Genomic DNA, 16,774 nt, shown 5'->3' with positions numbered 1-16,774 from the left:
AAAAAGTATTTCATTTTTCAAATAATAATAATGTAGTAATAATAGTAAGTTCATTTCGGAACCAGCCGAATATTATTTGGAAAACTTGTTGGCTACTCAATAACTCCAGTACTAATTTCTTTGTTCAACTGTTTACTATTAACATTCGCTGTACCAAAAACTTGTTCTTCTTTTTCTCTCTTTTCTCTTTAAGAACAATCGAGAGATCATCATAATAAAAAGCTGAACGAAAAGCTTATAAATTCCCACTGGCCTTCATTGACAATTGACGCCTTCTCCTTTCCCAATAAATAAATAAAAATAAATCCAAATTATAATCTATCCCGAGATGAGAAAAAAGTACTCCTCTTCTCTATCAATTTAAGTGTCCTAATTTATTTTTTATCTGTCTAAAAATTAATATTTTTTTTATATTTAATAAGTTAATAATTCAAACATTAAGTTTAAAATAATAAAATTCAGAAAATATTTACAAATTTTTAATTTAATATCACAAAAATTAAAAAATCTCTACATTTCAGATATTTAAATTGGGATGGAAAGAATAGTATTTTAAATTTTCAAATACTAATAATAATGGTAACGTTCTTTTAGGAGCCACCAGAATACTAGTATTATTTGTAATAACTTGTTGGCTACTCAATTGAGTAACATTTTCTCCGTTCAACGGTTTATTACTACTATTAATATTCGTTGTATGTACCGAAATTGTTTTTCTCTTTTCTCTATTCTCTTTAAGAACAACAATCGAGAAATCATTATAATAGAAAGCCCGCTCGCCTTTTATTGACAATTAAAATTTCTTCGGCGGAGATGAGAAGTAGTAACGAACGCCGTACTCCGAACGGCGGAGGAGGTTGTTATAGTTATGAGAGTGAACCTGACTTGGCAGCTATGGTTAGTGATTTCCTGGAAAGTAGTAGTACTAGTAGTGCTGAGTCGAGGCATAGCAGTGATAATAATGATTCCGGTTACTCTGATCTCTCTCTTCTAGCTGATAGAATATCGGTCAGTATTTTATCGCCTTTTTATTTTGCTTTTTGTGTAATTTTGGAGGTGTTAAACTGTGAAACTGTTAAAGTTTTTGGTCTACGTGTGTACTTTTGTAAAAATTGGACGCGTTGACTGTGAAATTGTTACTTTTGTGTAATTTTGGAGGTGTCAAACTGTGGAATTGTTAAGTTTTTGGTCTACGTGTGTACTTTTGTAAAAATTGGAGGTGTTGACTATGAAATACTAGTTACTTTTGTAGAATTTGGAGGTGTTAACTGTGAAATTGTTATGTTTTTGGTCTACGTGCGTACTTTTGTAAAAATTGGAGGTGTTGACTATGAAATAGTTACTTTTGTGTAATTTTTGAGGTGTTAACTATGAAATTGTTAAGTTTTTGGTCTACGTGTGTACTTTTTTTTTTACAATTTGGAGGTGTTAGCTGTGAAATTGTTACTTTGTAGAATTTGGAGGTATTAACTATGAATTGTTAAGTTTTTGGTGTACGTGTGTACTTTTGTAAAAATTGGAGGTTTTGACTATGAAATTGTTACTTTTGTGTAATTTTGGAGGTGTTAACTTGTGGAATTGTTAAGTTTTTGGTCTACGTGTGTACTTTTGTAAAAATTGGAGGTGTTGACTATGAAATAGTTACTTTTGTGTAATTTTGGAGGTTTAAACTGTGGAATTGTTAAGTTTTTGGTCTACGTGTGTACTTTTGTAAAAATTGGAGGTGTTGACTATGAAATTGTTACTTTTGTGTAATTTTGGAGGTGTTAACTGTGGAATTGTTAAGTTTTTGGTCTACGTGTGTACTTTTTTGTATAATTTGGAGGTGTTAGCTGCGAAATTATTAGATTTTTGGCCTAGGAGTGTACACAGTAAGTTTGAACAAACACAGATAAATTTTAATCAGGAGCAATTAGTGTTTGAATTGGAGTGATCTTCATTTCTGTGAGTAAAACCGAATTTTGACTAGGAATGATAACGGTTCTGTGCTTATAGGAGTTTTATTTTCCTTTTTGTTGTAGAATTTGGAGGTTTTGGCTATGAAATTGTTAAGTCATTTGATCTAGTTTGTGTATACACTAAGCTTGAAAGAGCAATTAATGTTTGAATTGGAGTAATCCTCATTTGTGCTTATCGGAGTTTAATTTTCCTTTTTGTTGTAGAATTTGGAGGTTTTGGCTATGAAATTGTTAAGTTGTTTGGTCTAGTTTTTATACAGTAAGTTTGAACAGCATAGGTAATTTAATTGGAGTAATCGACATTTCTGTGAATAGACAGGCTTTTGATTTTGCTTTTTTTGTATAGAACTTGGAGGTTTTGGCTGTGAAATTGTTAAGTTCTTTGGTCTATGTGTGTACTTTTGTATATCTTGGAGGTGTTTGGCTATGAAATTTTCTTAGTTATTCTGTCTAGGTGTGTACACTGTAAGCTAGAACACCATAAAGAGTTATCCAAAGCATTAATGTTTGAATTGGAGTAATCCTCATTTCTGTGCATATGAGTGAATTTTGAATAGAACAGATAACTGTTTTCTGCAGAGCGATTAGTGTTTGAAAAGCAGCTTTTGCAGTTATGCTTTATTTTGCTTTTTTGTGTAGAATTTGAAGGTCTTAGCTGTGAAATTGTTCAAGTTATTTGGTCTAATGTGTAAACAATAAGCTTGAACAACACAGATAACGATTAATCTGGAGCAATTGATGTTTGAATTGGAGTAATCGTCATTTCTCTGAATAGACAACTCGTTGCTCTAGGTGCATATGAGCTAAGATTTGAATAGAACAGATAACGGTTTACTGCAGAGCGATTAATGTTTGAAATGAAGATATCCTTGTCTCTGTGTATACACATGCTCATTGGATTTTAGTTTTGCGTGTTGTATAGAGGTAATAGGTGTGAAATTTGTTTTAGTGTTTCGTTCTAGGTGTATATGTAGTGAGAATGAATAGCATAGATAAGGATTAAATCAAGGAGCAATTGAAGTTTGAAATGGAGTAATCCTTGTTTATTTGTGTACATGTGTGTGTTCATTGGGTTTTAGTTTTGCATGCTTTGTATGCCATGGAACTGTTCGAGTATTTTGGTTAGGTGTATGCAAAGCTAACTTGTATAATAGTGGAGGTGTACGCAAGTTGGCCTAGACACTTTTGGTCTCAACAAATAAAGAAATAATACTATAGCACATATGATGATTTCTCTAGATGATTAAATAAAACTTGAAATGGAATAACTAGAGTTTCTTCATTCACCTGTGCATCATACAAGTCAATCTGATGAACCAGTGAAACTTTTTGAAAATGAGATTGATGTTTTTGATATATAGGAAACAGGAGTCATAAGTACTTTGAGCCTTTACATGTAATCCAGGGAGAAATGATTTGTCCGAAAATCCAGTATTTGATTGCCAATCAACAAGCTATGTTGGTTGGGTGGATGTGTATTGTGGTGGCTGTGTGATGGTGAAATTCTCTCTCAGTCGACATGCATAAATATAGATTTTGAATAACAGCATTTCAGAGCCTGTGTTGAGTTTGTTGGAGTAAAAAGTTGAAGGTAATGAGGAGAAAACTAATAGATTGATAATAGGATTCCATAGAGTAGAGAAAATGCAAACCACCTCAGGAGCTTAAGTGGTTAAAAACTTGCACTAATATAAGTACAAAAATAGACAAGGTAATAATGCAATTGTGCAAGAAATGTGATTTATTTTTTTGCTAATTGAGCTTCATAGCAGCAGTTGATTTTGATAATAGCGTGTTACAAAAAGGGGTAGTCAATGTAGAATTACGAGTGTGGTGTTCTTGCTCAATTTGCATGATTGCACACTGTAGGTATAATTACTCTATGTTAGTACAAGCTTCTATAAGTGCAAAATCTCAGTGGCTTAGCAGCCTGAGTTTTTTGCTTCTGGTTCGTAACTCCCAGCTCATACTAGTTTTTTTTTGCAGTATTTGGAGTTATAACCATATGATTTGTAATCATTCACGCATCTTCTTGATGCTTTTTTAATGCAACAACTTACTTCAACAAAAAAAAATAAGTGCAAAATGGCATAGCCACCGCTGTAAGCAAAATTACTATCCTGTACCAAATTCATGGGTGAGCAGTGAGCACAGCACTCCCCTTTCTTTTTTTGGTCATATAAACATACCTTGTTGATGCCTTTCTAAGTATATAAGGCATGAATGTCAGTATTAGGCTCCAGTGAAGATTGCTTTCCTTTTCCAGTAACTAGTGGATTGTTATGACTGGGAATGAATAATTTTAGCTGTTGAAACAGATACTGGTAGAACTGATCAAAGAAGTAGGATCCATAACAATTTCCTGAAGAAGTGAAGTTATTCTCGCCCTCGTTTCTGCTTTCCACAGTGAAACAGATTTCTTTTTCTTTACCTTGTGCAATGTGTTTTAAAGTAACGTCTTCAATGATCAAACTTGTCTAGGTGTACACTATAAGCTTGAAGAGCATATATAGAGATTTATCCAGAGCAATTAATGTTTGATTGAGCAATCCTCATTTCTGTGAATAGACATGTTTATGCTCGTTGGTCTAGGTGCGTATGAGCGAGCTTGAATAGAATAGGTAATGATTTTCTGCAAAGCGATTAATGTTTGAAATGGAGCTTTCCTTGTCTCTTTATGAACACACAATTATCCTCATCGGATTATAGTTTTGCATGTTGGATAGACGTGCTAGGTATGGAATTTGTTCTAGTGTTTCGGTCTTGGTGTATGTGTAGCGAGCTTGAATAGCACGGATAAGGATTTTATCGAAGAAAAGCTTGAAATGGCGTAATCCTTGTTTTTATGTATACATGTTTGTGCTCATTTTTTTTATACATGTGTGTGCTCATTGGATCTTAGTTTTTGCATGGGTGTTAGCAACAAAATTGTACAGTGTGAGCAATGAAATTGTACAAGTATATTTGTATACGTGTATACAAAGTGAGCTGGTGTCATAGTGGAGGTGTACATAAACTACCCGGGACAATACCCATATCAACAAATTAAAAAACAGTAGTATAGCACATATGATGTGTTCCTCTAGAGGATTAACATTTGAAATGGATTAAATATAATGGTGAAATTCTCTCTTGATCCATGCATATATTCAATGAGACAATGACAGCATTCCGGAGCTTGTGGTGAGGTTTTTTGGAGTTGAAATTGGAGATAGTGAGGGAAATGGATTGACCATTGAGAATGGGAATACATGGAGTAAAAAAAATGCCCAAACCAGCACAGGAGTTTAAGAGGTTGAGAACTTGCACTAGCTATAAGTACAAAAATGAACGCAAGAAATAATACAATTGTCCAGTGATGTGGAACAAAATGCAATTGTGCTTTATAGCAGTGATTAATTTTGATAATAGAGTGTTATAAAAGGGTAGTCAATCATGAATGTGGTGTTCTTTGCTCAATTACCTGCATTTACTTCAACTCACTTCAGTGATTGTTCTAACAAGACAAGGTTTTTTGATTGAAAAGAGTTTAAAATTGCATTTGTAGGTAAATACAAAATTTAATTATTTTACATTAGTACAAGTATCTAGAAGTAGTGGGATAACCTACTGGCATAAGCAAACTACTATCCTCCACCAAATTCAGGGGTGAGCTACCACACTCCCCTCTCCTTGTTGGACATATGGACTTATCCTGCTACTGCGTTCCTAAGTATATAAAGCAATAAAGCATCACTATCAGTATTACGCTCCAGTGGAGATTGTTTTCCTTTTCCCATAACCAGGGGACTGTGAATGATTAGTTTTAGCTATTGGGATAGTTACTGATAGCTGCTGATCAGAGAAAGTAGCAATTTTATGAAAAAAGTAAAGCTATTTCTTTGCTCCTTTTTTCTTACCACACTGAGGTAGACTTTTTTCTTTTCATGTGCAATGTGTTTATTGTAACTTCTCAATTTTGCCAAATCATCTTTTAAGTTACTGTTGCTGCTCATGAAAGAGAAGATTAGTCATTGGAGCGAATTTCTAAATGACACAGTTTCGAGCATAAGATAATTGAAATCCTAGCTTTCACATGTTGGTGTGTTGCTCCTTGCTGAACATTAATTAGTGCAACTCTACTTCTCAAAAAGAGAAAAAATTTCAATAATGCAACTTCTCGGCAAATTGTATAATTTTGCAGCTGTACAAGAACTCAGTGGATCAGTATGAAAGTGACTTAACAATGGTGGTTCATTCCCTTATTCTTTCAATGACCGATTCTTGCCATATTGGCAAGCCCGAGACTTGCAATGCGAGCTGCGTCAGATCTTATCTAGTGAAGCTCCTCCAGTCTTGCGGTTATAATGCAGATATGCGTGCAACCAAGTGGCAGGGTTGTGGAAGAATTCCTGGAGGTATGCTTTCTTCTGATTTTAATTCTTGCCTGTTTGCTATCTTAAAGATTTCTAACTATGTACGTTCTTTAGCTTAAGTAGGAAAGCCTTTGACAGTCCATAGCCTGTGTTTCAACTTAGTTCGGATGACAATGTTGTGGCATTATGTGCCATGTGTATTACTAGTAGATTCAACAAGATAATGTGTTCATGGCTGTATCTTGTGATTAAACTATTTAATTTTGCACTCTCGAGCATGCACTCATCTAAATTTGAGAGCTAGAGTGTTGGTTGACATTGTGCTACTTTTCCTGTTGTTATGTAGGTGAACATGAGTACATTGAGGTGATCTCCCATGGAAATGATGGATGCTTCGAAAGGTATATCATTGATATTGACTTCCGGAGCCACTTCGAAATTGCAAGAGCGGTCAAATCCTACGATGTGGTCTTGAATTGTCTTCCAGCAGTTTATGTTGGCACAATAACAAAGCTCAAGCTGTATCTTCAGGCTATGGTAGAAGCAGCAAAATGTTCTCTCAAACAGAATTCAATGCCTCTTCCGCCATGGCGATCCCTTGCCTATCTAGAAGCCAAGTGGGAATCATCCAGTCAAAAAGTAGTCAATATTCAGGTCCAAAGTAGCGTCAGCCCCTCTAATTCCTCCCATCGGCATTGTACCGAGCTGCTGTGGAGGATAAAATCCTGTATTGGATCTGAAATCAAGCCCAAAGGACTCTTGGTACCTATGAACTGTAGAAAGAGGCAGGGGCTAAAAATCGGATTGAGTCATTCTTCTCCGGTGACTCCATGATCTTGCATTGATCAGAAAACACAATTTTGTTCGACATCAACTTTCTGAACGTTTTTGTTATCTCTTCATTTCCACTTACAACAAATTACAGAAGCTTGAAGATGAGGTAAAACACTGCAGCTTTAGTATTTTGTATCATAATAACACGACCGGGGAGTATCTTGTTCATGTGCTACCACGATCAAGGTTTTGCAGTTTTGGTTTTCTACAAGTAGAGTTTTGCCTTTGGTTTTGTTTTAGCATCTCGCTACCGTAATATAGAATATATTGTGCAAATTTTGCCAGTGAACAGGTTTCCCCAATTTTTTTTTACCTTCTTGGTCTAAAGATCATATTCAATTTGATTCTTTCCTGATAATTCCTCCCTTGACACTTGACTAATCACCCCCGATATCCTTTTTTATGAAAGGGTTTAAGGTCTATTCTTTTCATATCAACAAACTTGAGAGTTGAGCCTCGCTTTTATCAATATATGAATTGGCTCATGGCTAGTGGATGATCTCATTGTAATGACAATTTCTTTCTTATTGACTTATGTACTGTGTACTGTTGAGCAGGAGCTCATTTGGCATTCTTTACTCATGGGCCAGATGTTTGGAAGTATAATTGTGTCTTTTAGATTGATTTATCGTTTGACAAGAAAGCATTTAGAAATGCAAGTTCAGATTGATTTATAATGTTCCTTATGTTTGGAAACTCCTAACCGTTCATTTAGATTGATTTATAATGTATCTTATATTTGGCGTTAGATTCAAGCCTTGCTTTGGTCTTTTTAAATTTGTCAAATTCTTATTTCGGTTAAGTATTTATACAGTCAAATCTCTCTATAACATCATCGTTGAGCCCAAATTTTTTTGGCTACTATAACGAATGACTGTTATACACTCATAACAACATTGCCATTTAAATAATATTTCGTTGTAATAGGTAAAAAGGGTCCATAAAATTTAATTTTTAATTTTTAATTGTTAAATCCTAAGTTTAATCACTTTTTGTAACGACCCGTTTAGTCGTTATAGGCATTCCCCCCCCCCCCCCCCCCCCCCGCGCGAAAATTCCCTTCTTGTAGATTCTCTTTGGTATTACTTAACTCATGGAGATGATTAATGTGGTTCCCGAGGCAATCAAGTGGTGCCTTTGATTTGTTCGAGGATTGTAAAACCTTCTATTTGGAATTAGCGGGTAAGGGTTGACCTATAGTCGATTTCTGAGAGTTAGTGGAAGACATAGTATTTTCTTGTATAGGTGTAGCGCACCTGCGAATGAAGTGCGGCTCGCATTTGCGTTGCTTCCTCCGCCTCTACGGAAAAGGGAAAAGTTAATGAGTTCCGCTTCTGCGAGCCTCCGTCCGCAGAAGCGAGGCCGCATCTACGACTGTGGAATTGCTGGAATTAGATAACCTTTTTAATCCTTTGTTTCCAAACTCGAGCCTCATTTACTCCAAATGAGGAGTTTTTCAAGGTAGTTCATTTGGGGTAAGTTCCCTAACCCTATTTGTGATTTCATCTTAGATTAGTAAAGGTTTTCTTGGGGGAAATTGTTTTCGAAAGAGACTTATAAACACTAGGTTATTAAATGGCTTTCTTAAGTAAAATCATGGATTGTTTTGGGAGGAAAGCATATTGTTTAGCTTGGGTAAGTTAATCCCAACTCCAAATTCGACTTCTAAAATGAATTTTCAAGTGGGTTAATTTATGGTTTTCTTGAAATTGGAGGTTTGGGTAGATTAGAGGAGTTAAAGCTCATTTAGGTGTAGAAATGCGTGAGAATTAGGATGTTGATTGTTTGAGCTTCGAGTGGTCGAATTTGACAAAAAAGTTATGATTTTGCCCTTATGGGCCCGAGATTTACTAAAGGTCGTTTTCGACTCCTTTTAGGAGTATAGTATCTTGGGTATTCATAGACTCGTTTGCTAATATAGAATACTTATTTGATTAGACCTTGATTCGTTCAGATGCGTTCCACAAAGGGGAAAAAGCATAAGATGGATAGTTCGTGACTCCTGTTCGGCTTCGAGGTAGGTTACGGCTCACTTAAGTTTAGACTTCGATTAGGGAAACGTATGTAGATAGTAGTTGTTGACGGAGAAATCATGATTAGAGCTTTGGGCATGGTGTGGAGGTCAATTCCAATTAGGTTGGTATTGCCAGCTGTTATGTGGCTTGTCGCCATATTTGTTGTGTTTGTGACTAGGATTAGTGTGGACTGTTTCCTGAAACTATGTTGTACCTCCTTAAGAGAGAGGGAACTTTAGTTGATTTGTTGTGGCATTGATTAGTCGCCTGTCGGTGATTTGATACTCATCCTATGAATGATGTCTTGTTGAGTTCGGCATCCATGACATGCATTACTGAATTCATGACTTGAGTTATTGTGGGTTGATTCATTGATTTCATTGGTTCCAGACATTAGCATATGTTTTCTAGTTCCTCGTAAACTTTTGTATTGAGGTTGATTTCATGCAATGCATGCATCGCATTGCACACTTCATGTGTAATTTGTTACGTTTGTGATGGAAATGATGGTAAAAGTGAAAGTATAGCTTCCGAGGTCTTTGTCGGAGAGCATAAAGGAAAAAGAGAGTGCCCATGATTCGAGGTTGTTTTTGGAGCGTGAGAGTGTGCTTGTGATCCGAGGTATATCTCGGAGTGAGAGTGGTACATGGACTTCGGGGGTCGTCCATAGGTCATGACTATGAGACATTGTCCTTAGCATGTGTGTACGGTAAGGAGAGGAGGCCTAGGAGGCATTGCATAGCATGGCACTGCATTTGCAGTACATCCCACATCATTGCACGGTACATTCCCTCATTGATTCCTTAGTGGATGACTTGGTTAAGTGGTTGTTTATTTGTGTGGTTCTTTATTTAGAAATGTGATGGACTTGAGGACTAGAAATTGCTCCTAGGCCTATGATCTGAGAACATTGAGACTTTTGTGCATTTATGAGTTGTGAGCTGTTATTAGAACGTGCTTCGTGCCTATGCTTAGATTGCCTATCTGCTCTATATGTTAATTTATGCTCATTTATATGTGTTAGACAATCAATGTCGGCCTATAATACCTATAAGTACTAGTTTTGTGCTCATACTACTTTTTTGTGGAGTGTAGAGTTGATTCCAGGTTTGTGTTCGAGACCTCATGTTAGATCCCGAGGATATCATCAGAGGTGTTCAGGTGATGCTATTAGCCGGACCTGCAGCGCGGAGTCTCTTCATATGTATTCTGTCGATTTTATTCCTACGAACAATATTTATTTCCATTAGAAGTCTGTATGCCATTTCAAACTTTATAATTCCTTATAGGAGCTCTTGTACAAGTTAAGACCAGATTTTGGGAAGTTTTATAATCAAAGTCTTTCTTTCCGCACTTACTTATGTTATTAAGGTATTGATTTATGTTTCAATATATTTAATTTCCGCAGATGTGTCTTAAAAGAGGTTAATGTTTTGGGAATGGTTCGCCTACCGGGAGAGTAGTGTAGGTGCCATCATGACCTATGATTTGGCTCGTAACAAGTTGGTATCAGAGCCCTAGGTTCACCAGTATCATGTGTACAAGAGCAATCTCTAGTAGTGTAGTGTTTCGTGGAATAGGGTGTAGACGTCCGTACCCATCCGCGAGATGCTATAGGACATTTAGGAAATTCCCATTCTTTCACTCCTTTCCTGCACTTCATTTCGATAGGTATCTAGTTGATTCGAATTGGTATCTAGTCGTGGCGTGGTTTAAGAGCGGTACGCATGGTTGGATCATGTCCGAAAGGTTTTGGATGAACTTTTGGTGTCGCATTGGAGTTTAAGACTTAACATATTTTCTTTTCTGGTTCCAAGCGCCTCGCATCTGCGAGAAGAGTGCCATATCTGCGGGACCTCATCTGTGTAAGGTGGGCCGTATGTGCGACGTTGGCTAAGCAGGATAGAGGCTGCATTTGCTTGACATAGTCCATAGATGCGAAGCCGCATTTGCTGATTTTATCTGCAGAAATGGATCCGTATCGATAATGCTAAGCTCGCAGGTGCAAGCTGTTTCACGCAGAAGCGGATTCGCACTTGCAACGGGTGGTCTGCATTTGTGAAATAACTGGGCAAAATAGTGGTCTTCTTCCCTATTTCAGTTTCCATTTCTAAATCATTCAACAAATATCCCTGCATAAAATAAAAGCCCCGCGAGGGAACACGTCTAGCATAAATAAAGGCCCGACAAGGGCACAAAACCATCATCCAAAGTCGAAAACAACGAAGCAAGTACGCAACATCCAAGATTACAACATCAAAATAAAAGCAAATAAAATGTCTGAAGAAACATCAAGAAGACTAAAACAGATATGCAGAAGAGCTCAATCCTGTGGAGCCGAACTCTAGGCCTCATTCTCCCCATCAGTGCTGCTACGGCCATCACCACCAGACTTACCATCGTTCGCCGATAAGAAGGAGTACTCTTCCTTGTCATCCTTATCCTCGGCCAGAAAACTCCTTTTCGGATTGACCCACTCGAAGATTGCCTTAATACCTCCCCATATCTTCACCATGAGCTTACTTTTTGACTTGTTCTTTTTCTTCTCCTTATCGAAGTCTTGACAAAGATTGCCATGTGCCTTAGCCATGGTGCCATAGGTTGAATCGAGTATACAGATAGACTCTGTAAGCTTCTTATACGAATCTGCTTGCTCCTTCTGCTCCTCCAAGTACGCCTGCATCTCGGTCTGGGTGAACTGGCTGGGACTGGCCTCTGAGGGCCCACTGGGGAGCTTGACACCAGCTCCCGAATAAACTGTAACTGGGAATCTAGTGCCTCAAAAGGTCCCTCTGGCTAAGAGGGGGAATCATCACCAATGGTTACCTTAACCTTCCTCTACCAAAAACATAGCAAAATCCTAGTATCGATCTAATATATTTCTATAGATATTTGGACTAGAGTTGACAAACAAACAAAACCAATAATATATTTTATTAGTATCGAATAGAAATCTAAATAGGGTGTGGCCAAGTGGTAAGGCAACGAGTTTTGGTCCCGCTATTCGGAGGTTCGAATCCTTCTGTCCCAGAACATATATATATATATATATATATATATATATATATATATATATATATATATATATATATATATATATTCTATGAACTTGCTTTGTGCTACCTTCTCCGGTGGCTTTCAATGGGTGCAATGCCCTATCTGTCTCCACCCAAAGGATCCGGGACGGCCAACCCCAAGATTCCTGCACAACTTTGTAATCAAGGTAGGAAACATCAGTCTTAGGCTGTTTTGGTGCAGTTACTCTTGCAGCTCCCGGATAATGTAATGGCTAACATTCACTAGAATGCCATCCAGTAAGCAAGCAATCATCGAAGCACGGGTGTACATGTAGTTTGAAGTGTTCCCTGAAGGGCATAGCCTGCGAGCAATGATATACTGCCATATCTTTGCCTCCGCGGTAAAGTCTGTAGACTTGATCCCCGTCTTCCGGCTACCCCAACGAATCTTATCTCTACTGCTTTCCGGGCACAACTTCGACACTAGCCAGTTCCCATTATAACATGTGTCCTTCTCCTGCATTGGCCTCACTGGATGATTGGACAAGTGGTAAAAAGCATTGATTTCCTCGGCACCAAAATTCACTACCCGACCCCGGATAATAATCTCCAGATTATCAAAACCTCACGCGCTTCAGATTTTTGTAGAACTCCCTTACCCATTCCTCATTTGCCTTGCATACAGTGGGGCCAAAGCATATCCAACTAGTGGCTTCAAGACGAACATAGAACCCAGTAAAAGTTTAGGGATTTTCTCCAAATCTATTCCCTTTTCGGGCAGAAGTTTCTTGTCCAGCAAATTAGAATAATAGCGGCGATGGCAATCACGAGACATAAATCTGGAAGTGTCATATTGTTCTCCGGCAGCCCTTTCAGCTTTTTCTTGACCTTGTTCCACGTTCTCATTCACATTTTGATCCATTGTTCACCGCTTAGCACTTACATTAACGAAAACCAAGTTAGTCCAACAACAAAATCATGTCCAGCAATTTAAAACTCATCAAACAAGCCAAAGAAACCAGCAAAACAGACCCTCTGAAAACCAGTTACAAAGCTATTGGTTTGACATTCTATGCAGGTTTCGCACATGCGGAAGAAGTCTTCTGTGGAAAATTTTCCGCATCTACAAAGAATGTTTCCCCCGCAGTCACTACACCTGCGCAAGGTAATGTGCAGATGCGAGGCCACATCTGCGAAACGATGCGAAGTTTGTCATCAACCCCAAGCACCCAACAAAAAATCTGATTCTCACCATAGATTTTGGACCTAGAATTCTCCATTTTTACTCCTACGTCTTCAACCATTCAAGAGTGCACGATGACTAGACTCGATGGGTTACAATTTCAAGCAACAACACCCCAAAATTCTTAAAATCCCATGAAAACTACCATGAATCCCTGTCACACCCTAATTTCCGTTAGGGCGTGATGGGCACCCGACCCTTGTTTAGGGCCGAGCGAACCCGCCGAATCACATAATTCTCACAATCACACCGGCCCTCGATCATGACACAAATACATAATGAAAATTTTTTCGAGAATAATATACGATTTTCGTTTCTCAAATCAATGAAAATCAGAACATATGAAGACATATAGAACTTATAATATAATGCGTAATAACTGTCGGCTTACATAGCCGCTTACATAACCGACATCTTATACCCACAAGATCGTCTCGCAAAGTCTCTAACTCGGAACATGAATCCATATCATAATGCTCGACCCGGCAAAGACTCCGAGAAAATGGAGCTCGCCAATCCCGCCCGGAACATCTTCGCCAATATCTTCAACTCATCCAAGGGTGTATTCAAGGCGGATGAAACGCACCGAAGAAAGGGGTTAGTACGGAATATGTACCGAGTATGTAAAGCATGAAATATAGTAAATGGGGATCACACCGAAGTAAAGAGTACGTAAAATCATAAAACTTGCCTTTTTAAAACATTTGTCATGCGTATATGCATATTTCGGTAAGTAAAATCTTAATCATATCGTTATATCATCGAACATATATACCGTACCCGCCTCTAGTGAGGGACTCCATTGCGAGCCATCCCGGCGCCATCTCCATCTCATCACATCACCATATCATATATGTATATATATATATATATATATATATAGCGTATCCGCCCTAGTGAGGGACTCATTAACAATGCAGAGAGTTGCACGAATGCGTACCCGGCCCGGACTCGGTGAAAGACATATTAAGCTTGCACAAGCAGAGTAGTGAGAAAACCATATGCAATGTCAAACAAATAATGTTTGCCAAGACTCGAAAGAACAATCCGACGATAGATCATTTAAAGGAAGCTACCAATAGCCATAGATCATACCTTTCGGAGTTGCGACGAACTATGTCAAAGACAAAACCTTTGGGATCGTTTGTACATGGCAAAATATATCATAGAACTCAATGGAATAGTCAAAACGATCACTTTTCAATAATCGGAACTTAGTCAAAAGTCGTACTTGCATAACGCTCAAAATAAGTCAATTAAGTCAACGTGAAAAAAAATCTCGGAAGTTGGGGGCCCACCTCGGGTCAAGTCGAGGTGGCGTACGTAAAACTACGAACATTGGGCTTTATGGAGCCACCTATGAAGGTCTCAAGGTAATTCGGTTCCATTTGTGAGAGTTATAGATGTTTAAGCTATTTTTCCAACAAAACATAAAGTATCTAATTCAATTCCATTGAATGAAAAAGGGCCAAATCTAAGCTCGGATTCCTAGGAGCAGAGTCGTCCCCGAGGCTCGTATCAAAACCTATTATGCCTAGGACATGCCAAGAGAACAAAAGATGAAGCCTTACATACCTTATTCGCCTTTCTCGCTCGTCCAAACTCGAGTCCCGTTTTCTCCAAAATCTACAAATGGTCATAGTTACCAAACATTACTATAAGCTTTTAGAGTCAATCTTGAAGTAACACTTGTCTTACAGAATTTCGGCAGCATTTCCCCTGTAAATGCGCCATCCCCGAGAGTCCAACTCGGCCAAAAATTACAACAACAAATCCGAGAATGTAACTCGGCCACAATATCAACAATAGTACCAACAATCAATACAAAACACATTCTAACGCAAGTAGTCTTCCTTTCTACATAATGCAACAACTTCTATTCCAACTTCACACTTTCAAACCAATATCAACATTTACATAATCATTCCTTAGTTTGCCATCATTTAAACATGATTCAAGAGTATTTTATACAATTTACACAATATTCAACAATTCCACCAATAAACCATACTTCACCCGAAAACTCCATTTTCAACAAGAACGATCCCAACACATTTTTATCTTTCAAATTCATGCACTATACTAACAATTAACATGTTAACAATGTTGTACCCGTAAAATAAGAAACGACATAAAACTTACATTGACCTCCCATTCGGCCATAATCATTTCTCAATTCTCATTGTCAAACTCTCATTTCCATCATAAAATACATAACGACAACAACTAAATCGGTATATAAAAATTAAGTCGGCTTTCTACACATCCAACATATACACGGCCAAGCTCCAACATCCACAACTTCAACTTAAATCATCAAATTCTCATCTACATCATAGAATACATATCAACAACAACTAAAATACTACATAAAAATTGTTTCACCATTTCTACACATAACATACCCACACGACCCACCATGCAACTACCATATTTTCATGGTTTCTACCCATTACTACATACTACAATATAAATGAAGCCTTTATAACACATAAAAAGAATTAAATCTTACCTTTTCTTCCTAACTTCTTCACTTGACCAAGGTACGAAATCGACGAAACGAGCGACCTATCTTCCGAAACAATTACACCACGTTGTAGAGGACCCTTGAATTAGTAGGAATACATGAAGAAATAAATTTTTGGGACAAGATTTCCATGGGGGTGCCTTTTCCTCTCTCTTGGCCGAATAGGCATGGTTTCTCCCCTTCTTCTTTCTTTTTTTTTTTTTCTCAAGTTTTCTTGAATTTCCAAATACAAATGTGATGAATTTTTCATCCATGTGCCATATATTAAAAGGTCATGTGGGACATGGCCCACACCCATGTGCATGGCACATGCCCCACCCTCTCTTCTTTTTCTTTTCTTTTTCTTTCTTTTCTTTGTCTGTTCAAGACAACCAATTTCCCAATTTCAATTTTGCCCTTAACCTTTCCACAATATTACCATAAATTCTTTTGTGAATTTCCATTTTTACCCTTAACCTTTCTCAATATTTCCACACTAATGACATCCACAATTAGTACTCATAAACAACTTGTGCATTAAACAAGATCACAATATAGCTTTGCCCTTAGCTTCTTGCAACTATCTCGAATTATTCGAACGTACGAAATACGGGTCATAACAATCCCCACCCGATTTTATTCTCAAATTTTCAACCAACAAATCAAAGTAATACAAAGGTTCTAATAAAGAATCATGATCACAATTCACAAGACAAAACAACACCAACACTAATAATTCTACCACAAACCACATGCAAAACCCAACCAAAACTTTTCAAGACTTCTACCAAAAAATCTTAACATATAATCATGCTAGGTAGAAATAACCTCATTTAATTTCATTCT

The 16,774-nt window shown here is 37.5% G+C and overlaps 1 protein-coding gene and 1 long non-coding RNA gene across 3 annotated transcripts; both read left to right on the top strand.

Annotated features, from left to right (window-relative positions):
- The first annotated feature begins 634 nt into the window (after positions 1-634).
- On the top strand, positions 635-7,895 carry LOC132050411 (uncharacterized). The gene is made up of 3 exons (XM_059441646.1): positions 635-1,008; positions 6,142-6,355; positions 6,660-7,895. The coding sequence occupies exons 1-3, from the start codon at positions 814-816 to the stop codon at positions 7,145-7,147; spliced, it is 897 nt and encodes a 298-aa protein (XP_059297629.1). The 5' UTR covers positions 635-813; the 3' UTR covers positions 7,148-7,895.
- Positions 1,022-3,935, top strand: LOC132050412 (uncharacterized). Of its 2 annotated transcripts, none has more exons than XR_009413410.1 (3): positions 1,022-1,363; positions 1,464-2,052; positions 2,195-3,935. It is a non-coding gene; the product is annotated as an uncharacterized LOC132050412 (long non-coding RNA). The 2 variants fall into 2 exon arrangements; XR_009413411.1 differs by having other exon boundaries at positions 1,029-1,363; positions 1,464-2,030; positions 2,172-3,935.
- Positions 7,896-16,774: the final 8,879 nt, after the last annotated feature.

This window comes from Lycium ferocissimum, chromosome 3 (assembly GCF_029784015.1).
Source record: "Lycium ferocissimum isolate CSIRO_LF1 chromosome 3, AGI_CSIRO_Lferr_CH_V1, whole genome shotgun sequence".
Taxonomy (NCBI): Eukaryota; Viridiplantae; Streptophyta; class Magnoliopsida; order Solanales; family Solanaceae; genus Lycium; species Lycium ferocissimum.
The sequence above is the reverse complement of the archived record's forward strand: the minus strand, read 5'-3'. Positions and strand labels throughout refer to the sequence as shown.